This window comes from Leptodactylus fuscus, chromosome 3 (assembly GCF_031893055.1).
Source record: "Leptodactylus fuscus isolate aLepFus1 chromosome 3, aLepFus1.hap2, whole genome shotgun sequence".
NCBI classification, from domain to species: domain Eukaryota; kingdom Metazoa; phylum Chordata; class Amphibia; order Anura; family Leptodactylidae; genus Leptodactylus; species Leptodactylus fuscus.
The window spans coordinates 152399064-152413854 of NC_134267.1; the positions used below are offsets into that span (position 1 = coordinate 152399064).

At 40.5% G+C, this 14791-nt stretch overlaps 2 protein-coding genes across 3 annotated transcripts in view; one reads left to right on the plus strand and one right to left on the minus strand.

Moving 5' to 3' along the window:
* Positions 1-14791, plus strand: part of LOC142197886 (phospholipase A and acyltransferase 1-like) — a 188118-nt gene that overhangs the window by 154133 nt on the left and 19194 nt on the right. The window lies entirely within an intron of this gene.
* Positions 1-14791, minus strand: part of LOC142197883 (putative cation-transporting ATPase 13A4) — a 96370-nt gene that overhangs the window by 66397 nt on the left and 15182 nt on the right. For both annotated transcript variants that reach the window (XM_075268551.1, XM_075268550.1), the window contains exons 3-8: positions 14456-14590; positions 12318-12388; positions 12160-12240; positions 9816-9885; positions 5005-5139; positions 4826-4898 (exon numbers count right to left, since the gene is read on the minus strand). In XM_075268551.1, the coding sequence (XP_075124652.1) occupies positions 4826-4898; positions 5005-5139; positions 9816-9885; positions 12160-12240; positions 12318-12388; positions 14456-14590 (565 nt within the window). The remainder of the gene's footprint in view (positions 1-4825; positions 4899-5004; positions 5140-9815; positions 9886-12159; positions 12241-12317; positions 12389-14455; positions 14591-14791) is intronic.

The window sequence follows — 14791 nt, forward strand, 5'->3', positions numbered from 1 at the left end:
TGGTTTCTGGTAATACTGAGGGCTAGAGATGAGCGAGTACTGTTCGGATCAGCCGATCCGAACAGCACGCACGCATTGAAATGAATGGACGTAGCCGGAACGCGGGGGGTTAAGCGGCTGGCCGGCGTGAAAGCGGAAGTACCAGGTGCTTCCATTCATTTCAATGCGTGCGTGCTGTTCGGATCGGCTGATCCGAACAGTACTCGCTCATCTCTACTGAGGGCCCCTTCACACGAAGTTTACGCTCTGTGTATTCTGTACATTTTACATGTGTAAAAATACATGTGTAAAATATAGTTAGCCATTGAGTTCAATGGCATGTTCGTATAACGTGCGTCTTTCTGCGCGTGTCTTTTTGCGTGCAAAAAGCCACTGAATTGCTAACTACATTTTACACGTGTAAAATGAACAAAATGAGTGGAGTGTATACAGAATACACGGAGCGTAATCTCCGTGTGAAGGGGCCCTTACATGCTGAGAGCCATGCTGCACAATCGACATAAAAAGACTTAAGGGGGGCAACTCTGCAGTACTTAAAGCCACCCATATGCTTTGCACGGCAAATGAGCATCATGGCTCTCAGCATGAAAACATTACCGGGAACCGCACTGTCCTGGAATAGCTGATTATCAAGTCCCAACTGTCGGACCCTTCCAGATATATTATGGATCACCATTTGAATATATAGCATTTTGGCCGTGGCATATTACAGTATCTGCAATGTAGATGGGATTCTGGCTAATCCCATGCACACATTGCAGGCAAAAATCTGCAGCACAAATGCTGCGATTACAAAAACTGACAGGTTTTTGTAAATCACAGCATGTCAATTATACCTACAGAAACTCTGGTGGTTTCTGTAGGTGTAATAGAAGCAGAAAGTCTGCAAAGGAAAAATATGCTTACTTTCTGTGAAAAGAGCTGTTGGAAAAAAAAATGCAATGCATTTCCGTGGCGGTCTTTTCTGCAGTGCTTTTTGGCTGTAGCTCTTTATTTGGTATCTCAGCCATAAGTGTATTCTCTCTAGCTCTGCCATTAAAGTGTAACTGTCATTTTCCTTTTCTTTGCTATTGTGCAGGGAGAAGTTTAAGCATTTTTGTAGTACATTTTATTAAGCTAATGTACTTTTAGCAGAAAATATGTTGTGAATTTCTCCCGAGTAACACAATAACTGAGCATTGCTAGGAAGGTTCATCCGTTATTCAGCCTGTATTTCATATACCGTATATACTCGAGTATAAGCCGAGTTTTTCAGCACAGTTTTTGTGCTGAAAAAGTGCTCCTCGGCTTATATTCGGGTCATTACGGTAATTTTCTGCTAGCAGGCCAGGATAGCAGACCCCGCCCCCCCACCGCTCCATCACACACCCGGTGACGTGGCCACGTAAGCTCAGGCCCGCACCCGGTGTGTGGCTGCTTCCTAGCCTGCTAGCAGAAGTACCGTAAGTACTTCTGCAGATTTTAATGTACAGCATCGCCACGCTCCTGGCAAGAGCGTGGTGATGCTGTGGGCCCCGGCACCCGCCCCGATGTCTGGATGCCGGGTCTGTAAATGTAATGGCGCCGCTCTGCAGAGCGGTCGCCATAGAAACTGGCACCTCCACTGTAATGCTTACAGCAGAGATGCTGAAGCTTATGCCTGCAATCTCTGATTGTAGGCAGAAGCTTTGGCATCTCCCAGCGGAGGTGCCCTCCGGAGATGTCTTCCCCCCCTCCGGAGATGTTATCCCCCCTTCTGCCTGCCCCATACCTTTAAAGTTGCAGGCCGTCTCCTGCGCAGCGAGCTCGCAGGAGCCAACCTGTTCCGACGACAGCGGGGAGCCTAATGAAGGCTCCCAGGCCTGTCATCGCTATATTACTATTACGGCTGGTCTATGACCAGCCGTAATAGTAATGTAGAGAATCTCCCATAGACGGCAATACACTTGTATTGCCGTCTATGGGACTTGCAATCAAATGACTGCAGGTTTAAAAAATATATATATATATAATAAAAAATAAAATAAATAAAAATTCTAAATCACTCCTTTCCCTAAAATACATATAAAGGCGGGTTCACAGCACCTGATCTCCGTTATGCAGGTTTCCGTTTTCTGTCGGCAGAGGACAGAAACCGACATTCAGTGTCTGTCAGTGAGTGTCTTCTGCTGCCCATGGCGAAACCGTTATGCGTAACGGAGATTGGGCACTAGTGTGAACTTGCCCTCAAAGTAGAAAATGACTGTGACACACATACACATTAGATATCCCTGTGTCTGAAAGTGCCCGGTCTACTGAATATAGGGTACCTGCAGTGCTTCTATTCCGTCGGGAAGGGGTTAATAGGAGCACTGCAGACACCCTATATTCAGCCAGACTGAATTCCAACTGGGGGTAAAAAACCCAGTGCCCAATCTCAGGGAAGGGGCAGACAGACCACCAAAACACCCCCTCCCCTTCCCCAGCATCTACTGCACCCAAGAACTCGGCTATTTTAATTTTTGAAATTTAGTAGCTGCTGCATTTCCCCCCTAGGCTTATACTCGAGTCAATAAGTTTTCCCAGTTTTTTGTGGTAAAATTAGGGAGGTTGGCTTATATTCGGGTCGGCTTATACTCGAGTATATACAGTATGTATATATATATATATATATATATATATATATATATATATATATATATATATACACTCACCGGCCACTTTATTAGGTACACCATGCTAGTAACGGGTTGGACCCCCTTTTGCCTTCAGAACTGCCTCAATTCTTCGTGGCATAGATTCAACAAGGTGCTGGAAGCATTCCTCAGAGATTTTGGTCCATATTGACATGATGGCATCACAAAGTTGCCGCAGATTTGTCGGCTGCACATCCATGATGCGAATCTCCCGTTCCACCACATCCCAAAGATGCTTTATTGGATTGAGATCTGGTGACTGTGGAGGCCATTGGAGTACAGTGAACTCATTGTCATGTTCAAGAAACCAGTCTGAGATGATTCCAGCTTTATGACATGGCGCATTATCCTGCTGAAAGTAGCCATCAGATGTTGGGTACATTGTGGTCATAAAGGGATGGACATGGTCAGCAACAATACTCAGGTAGGCTTTGGCGTTGCAACGATGCTCAATTGGTACCAAGGGGCCCAAAGAGTGCCATGAAAATATTCCCCACACCATGACACCACCACCACCAGCCTGAACCGTTGATACAAGGCAGGATGGATCCATGCTTTCATGTTGTTGACGCCAAATTCTGACCCTACCATCCGAATTTCGCAGCATAAATCGAGACTCATCAAACCAGGCAACGTTTTTCCAATCTTCAATTGTCCAATTTCGATGAGCTTGTGCAAATTGTAGCCTCAGTTTCCTGTTTTTAGCTGAAAGGAGTGGCACCCGGTGTGGTCTTCTGCTGCTGTAGCCCATCTGCCTCAAAGTTTGACGTACTGATGTCGCATTCAGAGATGCTCTTCTGGCTACCTTGGTTGTAACGGGTGGCTATTTGAGTCACTGTTGCCTTTCTATCAGCTCGAACCAGTCTGGCCATTCTCCTCTGACCTCTGGCATCAACAACGCATTTCCGCCCACAGAACTGCCGCTCACTGGATGTTTTTTCTTTTTCGGACCATTCTCTGTAAACCCTAGAGATGGTTGTGCGTGAAAATCCCAGTAGATCAGCAGTTTCTGAAATACTCAGACCAGCCCTTCTGGCACCAACAACCATGCCACGTTCAAAGGCACTCAAATCACCTTTCTTCCCCATACTGATGCTCGGTTTGAACTGCAGGAGATTGTCTTGACCATGTCTACATGCCTAAAGCACTGAGTTGCCGCCATGTGATTGGCTGATTAGAAATTAAGTGTTAACGAGCAGTTGGACAGGTGTACCTAATAAAGTGGCCGGTGAGTGTATATAGATAGATAGATAGATAGATAGATAGATAGATAGATAGATATAGATATATAGATAGATATATCCATATAGCAAATGCCAAAGGGGGATTCAAATCACTGTATCTCCAGTTTTATATAACCTAGGAAAGTGTTTCTGGTGTTGTATGAAAGCTGAGTCATCACTAGAAACACTTTGGTAGGTGGTAGAATCGTAGATACAGCAATTTGAAATGACAGCCTGTTTGGCATTTGTTATATTTTTATTTTTTGGCAATATAGGTTGAATAGAGGATGAAGCTTCCTAGTAATGTTTAGAGCTTGTTTTCTGCTAAAAGAAAGTACAAGTTAGTAAACTGAATTACAAAATAATCAGCAAACCCTTCCCCATACAATAAGAAAAAAGTGAGTGATGTCGAACTTTTCATGACTACATTGTTTTTGTGAATAATAGAAAGACCCTAAATTGTAGTCATTTCATTCTGTTGCTAATTTGTTACTTTATACTCTACAGTATGTTGGGGGTGACAATTTTTATTAAATCATACTTTATTCAATAGGGATAATCCAAACATATACAATATTTAACAGACAGTTTGCAATGCTATAACAAATGGAGTAATATTCACTTTAACAACCCCTTTCATCCCATGCTGGCATATTCTGCATTCCCTGTCAGTCTCTGCTTACTTAGCTCAAATGAATTATTCAACAAAATTTTAAATGTTGTACTGACAATTCATTGCTACAGCCAAGAGTACAGAGATTGGTGGGGGACCGCGTGAGCATTGGTAGGAGAAAAGCAGGGAAGTTTTTGGATATTATTTCCTTTATTAATTTTGTTGCATTGTAAGTTTGTAAAAAAAATTGAATGTTCATGTAATAGCTCCAAATAGTAAATAATGTTAAAAAAAATTAACATAAAGATATTAAAAAGAAAATAAATAAGTTCTACCTCCATTTCTCTGAAGCACAGAAACCATCACATTGTTGTGAGATTCCACCATACGGTGTAGTTTAACGGATTGCTTAAAAAAAAGACAAAAATAATTACAGGATTTTAATTTTGAGCGTTTACATATAGACATATATAAAAATGTATAATATATATATCTTATAAAAAAAATAACTCACCATTCTCAGCAAATAAATAGTTGCAAGAACAGACAAAATAGTCAACAGTAATATGGCCATGGAGTATTCAATATAGCCGGTTGCAAGCCATGTACTTAGTGAGTAAACTTCAAAACAGTAAAAGGGGTTTAAAATCTGCAGAGGGAAATAAACTGAAAATTATAAAACAATCAGATTTCTACTTTCTAGAGTTGTGAACGTCATTCAATCCATGTACTCCATAGGATGCTCTATATCCTTTGCATTACTTATAGAAAGAATACAGCATTTTAGTGAAGAAAACTTTTAATTCTTTGGTATGTTACATATATAGATATAATCTGCAGGGGTTCCCCTCTACAGAATAGAGAAGTGCAACTGACTGGCACATTTATTAGGTAAGGAGGTGCCTGAGGCCTGATTCACATCTGAGTCGGAAATCCGTTCGGGGGAGTCTGCATGGGGACCCCCCCAAACAGACTACCGAACACATTGGCAAGTGGTGAGCAGTGAAAGAACAGTGACCCCATAGACTATTATGGGGTCCGTGTGCTTTCCGCATGGTCTCTGCACGGAACATCAGCAGTTCACAATCTACTTTCCTGACCACATGACTTGTGCGGAGACCGTATTATTAGAACAGTATAAGGCATAGCCTCCAGCATAGCCTCCAGACTGCTCATTTGCACATTGTGAAATAAATGAACACTTCGGCAATGGAGGCTCAAATTTTCATGGGGTAAAAAACATTGTATTCATGTGACTCTAACTTACATATGTTGCTGGTTTAACATGCTTCACCTACAGACTCCTTTTTAAATGGCTGGTCCCACAAAATCTGCAGGACCTTTCTTCTGCAGGACAGGAGCTTGTTAGCGCTCACTTTCACTTTAATGGGAGCGCAGATCCTCACCAGTCCAACACACATTAAAGGAGTATTCCCACCTCACATACTCATCAGTCTTTACTGCTGTAAAATCTTCTTTCTTCCTGGTTTCTTGCATCATTTGGTGGGCGGGGTTTCACATGCAACCTGCCGTTTAGCCCCGCCCCCAAATTCACGTGTAGCTCTGCCCACCCATATTGGACTATGAAGTACAGGCAGCAGCAACTCCATTCTGTGTTACATACAGAGACTGCCTGTCTCTGCCATAATGAACACAACTGAATTAGCTAGCCTGATAACTGGGAGAACAGAAGAAATGAAAGCAGCTCCTCTCCCCTATCTGATAGCAGGACCTAGGTCACATGGTGCAGACACAGGAATAGCTAGAAACACAGGCTCCCTCCCGTGCACTTAGCCCCTCCTTCCTCCCCCCTGAGAGCAGCAGATACATCACTTGACTCATGAGCAGCTAAGTCAGGGCTGTGGCCACAAAGAATTGAATAAAGTAAAATAGTGGACAAACAAAGCAGTTTTGCTGAAGCAATGTATTTAGGAAAAGTTTTAAATCCACATTAACAAGCAGTATAGATAGGATCCTTGTTATGGGACAACCCCTTTAAGCCTGGCTGTGTTCAGTTTTAATGTGTAGGTCCTGCAGACTTCAATTCATAGGACAGTCCTTTTAAGGACACAGCCTCATGTTTTGTATCTGACATGTGTCACTTTATATGGTAATAACATTTGAACTTGTCAAAGTGATTTTGAGATTTTTTTTCATGACCCATTGTACTTCATGTTGGTGATAGATTTTGGTTGATACATTTTGTATTTAGTTATACAAAAATTGGGGGAATTTTTTTTTTTTAAAGTAATTTTCAAAGTGTAACACCTCACATGTGTATCACATTATGTACTTTTCATATACATACTCATACCACCCAAATTATTTCACAAATATAATTTTCATATCTCTGCTTTATGTGTGTGTTAAACTTTAGAAACCCTTTTTGGACGTTACAAAGCTTACAACCTAAACAATTTTCCAAATTTTGAAGAACATTTCCAAAACGTGTTTTTCAAGGGACAAATTCAGCTCTGAAAGGAGCATTGAAAGCTCTCTGTCAACCCCCCACCCTTCCCTTTAAGCATTTCACAGGAATGAAAACAAAATGGAGATAAAATTTACACATTTCAATTTATTTCACTAATACATTCATTTACCATGTTGAATTTTCAGTTGAAAACTGTAAAATGTGACCTGACTTTGGAAACTACGCCCCTCATGGAATTCATCAAGGGGCATAGTTAGTATTTTGACCTTACATGTGTTTCACAGAATTGAGTCTTGAAAACAGATAATGACTCCCAAGTATGTTTGTGCTCCACATCTGGATGTAAAATGTTGTATAATTACACAGTGGGACTCAGAAAAGACAGAATGCTATTTGGAGGGCAGTAATTTTCTGGTATCATGTCACATTTGCAGTGCCCCCGAGGTACTAGTAAGGTCGAAACCTCCAACAAGTGACCTCAGTTTCGAATCTACACTCCTCAAAAATTTATGAAGGTGGTATATTTTGTATTTTGAACCCATAGGTGTTGAAATAATTTATTTTCCAACAGGTGTCACACAGGTGTCCTTTCTTATCTGCCATTTGGAACACACTTTGTACCCCTCCCATGTAATTATAGGCAGTCTGGTTTGGAGGTAGTGGTACTGGTCCCTCATACAGGGACAGTGGTTCTGCCATTACCATGAATTGTGGTTAGTATATGGACATCCCTCTTTTCCTTATACTTGACCAACAAAATGCTCTCACTACATTGTGCCGTGCTTTCTCCCTTTCTGAAGGGTTGCACAACTTGTGTTCTAGGGAGACCTTTCTGATTTCTGTCCTGCAAGATGCTGTTCCTACGGAACTGAGGCATTTAAAGAGTGGGATGCTGGTGTAGCACATGGAGATAAACTTGGTCCAGTACTGGATGCTGCAAATCCTCCATTATTTTCCCATTAATTTCTAGTATTGGTGTGTTCGTATCTGACTGTTAGAGTGACGCGAACATATGAGTGAAGTTTCTACTGATCCTAATTCCAATTTAGTAGTGGTGGTAGTGTGCATTTAGGCTGCGTGGACTGTGTTGGGATGTGATTTACTCTTAGTTTGCAATCTAAGTGAAGGGTGAGTGCAAAATTGAGTGACTGCAGTAACTGACCCCTGACAGCCGTATCCACACAATGTGCTGGGATGGCTAGTATGTGACAGACAGCAAAAATATTCTCTAATCACTGGACATGGTGAACGCCTATATCACTACCTTACTCTTTTTTTTTTTTTTTTGGGGGGGGGGGAGAATATGCAAATCTGTCTCCCATGATGTTAATATAGGGAGACAGTGCCTCAGTCATGCAGCCCACTAGGGGGAGCTCCCTATATTAAGATCATGGTAGACAAATTTGCATATTCTTCCCATGATCCCTCACAGTGGAACACAAATGGCATAATAAGTCTCCACACACCTATATGATGGTCTCTTCCTAAGGAGTTACAATATCCCCTTAATTTTTATTAACGTTTTCAATATACCGTAATAAAATAAGAGTACAAGGTATCACAAGGTAAATACAGTAAAATGAAAATCCAATGATGAAGGAATAAAGCAAATAAGACAACAAGACGGGGAGAGACAAAAGGAAAAAGGATGGGAAAGGGAAGATAGTGGTATCCCATTGGGACCAGACTGAGTCAAAGGCCACTACTTCTTTATTTAAGTTGGGCATCAGGTATTCCAAGTTGAGGATATTTTTGACTCGGGCAATAAAGTCAGGAAAAGATGAGGGGTAACTGATTTCCAGTATAAAGCTATGATGGATTTAGCTGCTGTACAGAGGTAGAGGAAGAATTTGGCTGACTTCTTACCCATCTCTTGCAGTGGTTAATTGAGTATATGAACAAGGGGATCCAGTGGCACCAATTGCAGAAAGAGGTTACCTGTGATAGCCTTTAGCCTTGACTCCAATAGCATCGTATCAGGGAACAATCCCAGAATATGTGATACAGTGAGCCTAAGGTTGAGTTACATCTCCAGTAAGTAGAGGGAGTTGTGAGATTCAGGGAGCGGAGAAGGGAAGGAGTATGATATAAGTGCATGAGGAACTTATATTGCACTTCCCTTAAAAGTCACACGTTGAGGATTTAGATGCCTGTGATCATATAATCTGCCACTGAGCAGGAGAAATTGTCTACCCTAGGGTTTCCTCATATCATATATCTGTGAATAGAAGTACATGCTTAGTAGAGGATAGGAGTTGGTAAATAACGGTGATAAGTACCCTTAGTAGAGATACCGGACAATTTCTCAAAGGTAGTAGGGGTAGAGACCTGCAAGGAGCCAAAAAGGGAAAGAGGGCAATTTGGTAATAATGAAGAAGAAGTGAGATAATCAAACGGCCTGAGCTCCAGGGTCAGAGGGTCAGTTTCATTGTCTTAATCTTTGTCCTTGGTGGCTGCGCTGCAACAGTATAGCATGTGTCACCGGGGGATAGACGTTTTTGTTTTGTGGGCAGCATGGTGGCTCAGTGGTTAGCACTGCAGACTTGCAGTGCTGGAGTCCTAGGTTCAAATCCTGCCAAGGGCAACATCTGCAAGGAGTTTGTATGTTCTCCCTGTATTTGCGTGGGTTTCTTCCGGGTACTCCGGTTTCCTCCCACACACCAAAAGACATACTGATAGGGAATATAGATTGTGAGCCCTATATGGGACAGTGACTGACAATGTCTGTAAAGCGCTGTGGCATATGATGGCGCTATATAAGTAGGCGTAATAATAATTTGTGATGTTCGCAAAGACATATCATATGTCATTATTACTGGACTGCATTTCATACAGTAAAATATTCTTATTTGTTCCCTTAATTAAATGGAATACATATTAGTGCAAGATCTTACCTCCTTAAATAGTAGCTTCCATATTGGGATTATTTCAACTTCAATTGTATTTGGCCCACACAATTTTTGTCTACAATTCAATGTAAAACAAAACAACTCAATACTTGAAATCACATTTCTGCAGTATATATATATATACCACATTTCTATTTCAATAAACACTATATAGTATTTGTTGTGTATCTTTCATATTTTTAACTTCACTATAAATATAGTATGGCTATTTGTTTACTCCAAATAATATATATTCTTTTAGACTCATATCTGTTTCCGACTCATTCTCATTTCCTTCTGACACCTTCTCATTGTTAAACTTGGCAGACATGTTTTCTTAACTCTGCCCACACACTTGTAACTGAAGCAAGAAATGATATATCTAAATACTTAGCATTTAACCCTTTATTTATTTATACTGTATATACAGAGTCCTTTGCTCCATATATAAGAAAAACCACAAAAAAAAACCAAAAAAAAAAAAACGCCCTTTCTAGCCATTATACAACACTGAAAGTTGAAAAGTAAGTATGTGAAAGAAAAACCTGAGGGTTGGAGAAGGCATGCACATATTCATAACTATGATGACTTGTCTGTGTTGACATCCACCCCGCCTGATCCAGGCTACTGAGTCATTATGTCAGTAAAAACCCTTAAAATTCTTTAGACATTTTTATAAGCAAGATAAGATTGCTATTTGTGATGGAAATTCTAACATTTTTACATTACATACACATATTGACGGTGCTTTAAACCAGCTTGGACTAATGTGTTTTGTCACCACTGGTAAAAAAAAAACCCTGACAATAATGTGCAGTACTTTCCCTACTTTCAGTTGTAGATGAACCTTTAAAGGGGCTCTATCAGCAAAATCATGCTGATAGAGTCCCACATATGCGTGCATAGCCTTTAAAAAGGCTATTCAGGCACCGTAAATGTTAAATTAAACTACCCCCCCCCCCCCCCGTTTTAAAATAATAACTTAAAAAAGAATGTGATTTACTTACGGAACGTGCACGCTGGGCGGGCATTCAGGGTGTGTCTTCATCTTCTTCCCCGCCTCTTCTTCCTCCGATGTCTTCGGGTCCCGTCCTCCTCCGGCGCTTGCTCGCGGACACTGATAAAAAAAATATAGCCTGGGCGCATGCGCAGTATCCGTAGTAGAAGCCGCGTGCTACTGCGCATGCGCCCGGGCTATTTTTTTTATCAGTGTCCGCGAGCAAGCGCCGGAGGAGGACGGGACCCGAAGACGTCAGAGGAAGAAGAGGCGGGGAAGAAGAAGACGGCGCACCCTGAATGCCCGCCCAGGGTGCACGTTCCGTAAGTAGAGAACATTCTTATATAAGTTATTATTTTAAAACGGGGGGGGGTAGTTTAATTTAACTTTTACAGTGCCTGAATAGCCTTTTTAAAGGCTATGCACGCATATGTGGGGCTCTATCAGCATGATTTTGCTGATAGAGCCCCTTTAAAGACAGTCTGGCACCAAAACATGTCTGTTCTGTCCAACATGACCTTATTCTGCAGATAAGACTGAGGTATAGATCAGCCTTACCTACAAAATATCAGATGGCCTTGTACCAACCTTGTACAATTGCAGTACTGTCTGGCCATATGTTAAAACTAATAAACAGTGTGATAGGGAAATCAATATGAAATGTATATCCAGTCTGTCTGTCCCCTTTACGTGTCAGACATATACTTGCAGCTAGAATATAGTTTTTCTCTTGATTCTGTTAAGTTAGTTCAGCTTGGATCCTGAACTGATACTGGTGACAGCCAGAGAATGATACGGCTTAGAGAAAAACAGGGTAATAAAGCTTATTGCTATAAAATGATAAGCCGTTGATTAAATTATGGAACCTGATAAAATAAATATGGAAAATCGATATTGAATAGACTTTGGTATGTCATACAGCCAGATGACCGTGCACTAACATAACCTTCTTTTTGATCAAACATTAAGAGGAATAATTGAAATATTCATGGTAGGGGTGGGATAATCTCATAATACACACGTATGGGAACTGCTGAATCATAATGGTTAATCATTGTTCTATCATGCACCCATATATGCCCATATACGCCTACTGAAATTCCTATAAAAAGTGATGATATGTTCAATAAACGTATGCTTTAGCTCAGATTCATTTGTCTCTGTGTTCATTGCATCATTGACACCTCGAAGCCTACGCATAATTTGGAATCCATCCAATATACCCATTAGTCTGACTTTAGACTACCTTGACAAGTGGAATAATGTGTAATAAATCTCTAAACTGTGTCTCACAACACTGAAAATGTCCTATAGACATAGTGTGGTAAAAATGACTCATATTGACAATAGTACCTGGACTTTTGTTCTTCACTACTTAAACCCAGTCCATACTTTGTATGTATATCAGAACATGAAAGATTCTCTTCCAGAACCCTTAAAATAAAAATATCCATATTTTATTATACATTCCAAACTAGCAACAGAGTAATATAAAAACTTTGTATACTTACCCAATTTTCTGAAACAAGCCTTCTAAGGGATTCCACACATAGCGAGTCTTCTGTACTCTGATGTATCGTACCTGTGAATTCATGTACAGATATTTGCTTCTAAAGCCATGTCAGTTTAGATTATATATACTGTACAAATTCCATTTCAGTCCTAACAATAATGGACCTTTCTCAATTATTGTTAGGACCAAAACGTCTCATGGAATAAACCCACAGTAACTGATTTCTCAATATTTTGGAGTGCTGTTCATTTGTTCTTTTGTCCATGTGGATCGGAGTTCTATGCTGGACCTTAGTGGACTTGCACTCAGCACCCGTTAGGTTCCTATATATATTGGTGCTACTCTTAAACTTCATATATATATAACTAGGGATCAAATCCCTGAACTGTTTTAGTGAAATGATGAAATAACAGTTAGTACGCACACAGCTCTATGTTTCTCTTGGTATCACTCCCCCCTTGAGGCTGGGTTCTTTGGACAGGATTTTTACATGGGAAGCCGCCTCAGAATCCGGACCAAAAAACGCCTCCCACGGCTAGCCGTGACTGTTGTGAGATTCTAACAGTTGCGGTATTCCGCTCTGGATTAGGCCCAAATGAATGGGCCTAGTTGGGAGGGAGTGTCATGCCATGGAATCTGTGGCAAGAAAGGGCAGATCACTTCTTTTACCTGCGAGTGGGAAGAAACGGAAAAAGGAAGTGAACAGATCCCATTGAAGTCAATGGGAGGTGTTTTTTTTTAGCCGGATTCTGAGGCGGATTCCGCCTGAAAATCCTGTCAAAAAAACCCTTTGTGTAACCAGGTTTACCTAACCGCTCCGCGCTGCTCTTCTGACGTGACGCACATGAAAAATGGGTTCAGATCTAAAAAAAACTCACCAGAAATAACACAAATTCATATGCTAATTAGCCTCTTGGTGCACCCCGGAAGTCTCACTGTGCACTCCTCTCTGCTATTCTTTCATATGTATGTGTACAGCACAGGCTGCTGCTGCTGCTGATGACTCAGCTTCCTGTTTGCACACACAGATAGGAGATAATAGCAGAGACGAGTGCTTCTGGGAACATCCTGTGCTGGCTGGAGGCTAATTAGCATATGAATAAAAACAAGCTAATTCAAAAACTACTGAGGCAATTTACATACAAAAGGTATGTGTGGAATAGCCTTTCTAAAGGCTATGCAAGGATGTGATTAGTTAAAAATGACTTTTCCCAAAGATAGAGCTCCTTTAATGAAACTATCAGGACATGTTTTTAACAAGCGGCTTGATAAAACCTTTGTGGACTCACAAAAGGATAGAAAAAGCTTCATAGTCATTGAACAATTTAAAATTAGCTGCACTACTTACACTACAATGGACACAGACACAGGACACTATTATGTATAATTTAAAAAAATATGGCAGAAGGAAATATAAAATCATAGTGGAACTATTGACACTTGTATTAGCCAATATGGGTCCAATATGATCTATCCCTGTGCGTTGACACTTTGATGTCACAGTACAGAGATGATAATGATAATGATAATAATAATATTAATAATAATAATAATAATAATAACATTGATGGCAGTGGTTAAAAAAATGTGAAATTGATAGCAGTGCTGTCGCCACTAAGACCAGCAGTGGCCCACTATGATTCGACCGTTTGGCCATTTGAATTTAGCGTTAAAATCAATATCATCTCTTCTTTGATTGGCCCATTTGAATATAGCGCTTAATCTTTAGTTTTAACACTAAATTCAAATGAAGGGTTCACAGGAGAGCCACTGCCAATATTGAATTTAATAAGGGATGTTCTGTGATAGCAGCCATTAATAGCGGTGGTGGTCTTTCTATGATCTATACCTGTGTTATGACACTGTGAGGGTTGAAAAAAATAACAAAATGTGGTAATTTGGCTATGAATCGATCCTTTAGCCATTTGAATTTCGCACCAAAGCAGGAACTTTCACTCTTAATTTACATGACCAACTACAAAGAGGTTTTATGCTAAGCTCAGATAACCAGTCACAGATCAATGGAAATCAGTGGTTACCGTCAGTGATGCATCAGAAACGTTCTAAAAGTCATGTTAAGGAATGCTACATCTGTATATTTCTATTTACACACAGTGTACTGCTTTTATAACTTACCCTGATGTCAGGCTTAATTAATAACTTGTGTAGGTCAGATGTTTCCATTGCTGGTGCTCCAACATTAGGTAAAATGTGTGAAGGATCTGAATGGATCCATTTTACTTTCTTCTTGGTGTACCTCTTAAATTCATCCTGGGTAGATGTAAAAAGAAACACTAAAGCACTAATTAAGATAGCCTTGGTTTCTGGTAATTGAAAAAAACACTTAAATAAAAAAGCTTCTACTTCTCTGCTAACAGTCTATTACATGCGTTTTTGAAAAATGCAGCAGATCAATTTCACTTATGTAAATGAAAGCATTTTTCCCTATACATTTAATAAGGGAAGAAGAAA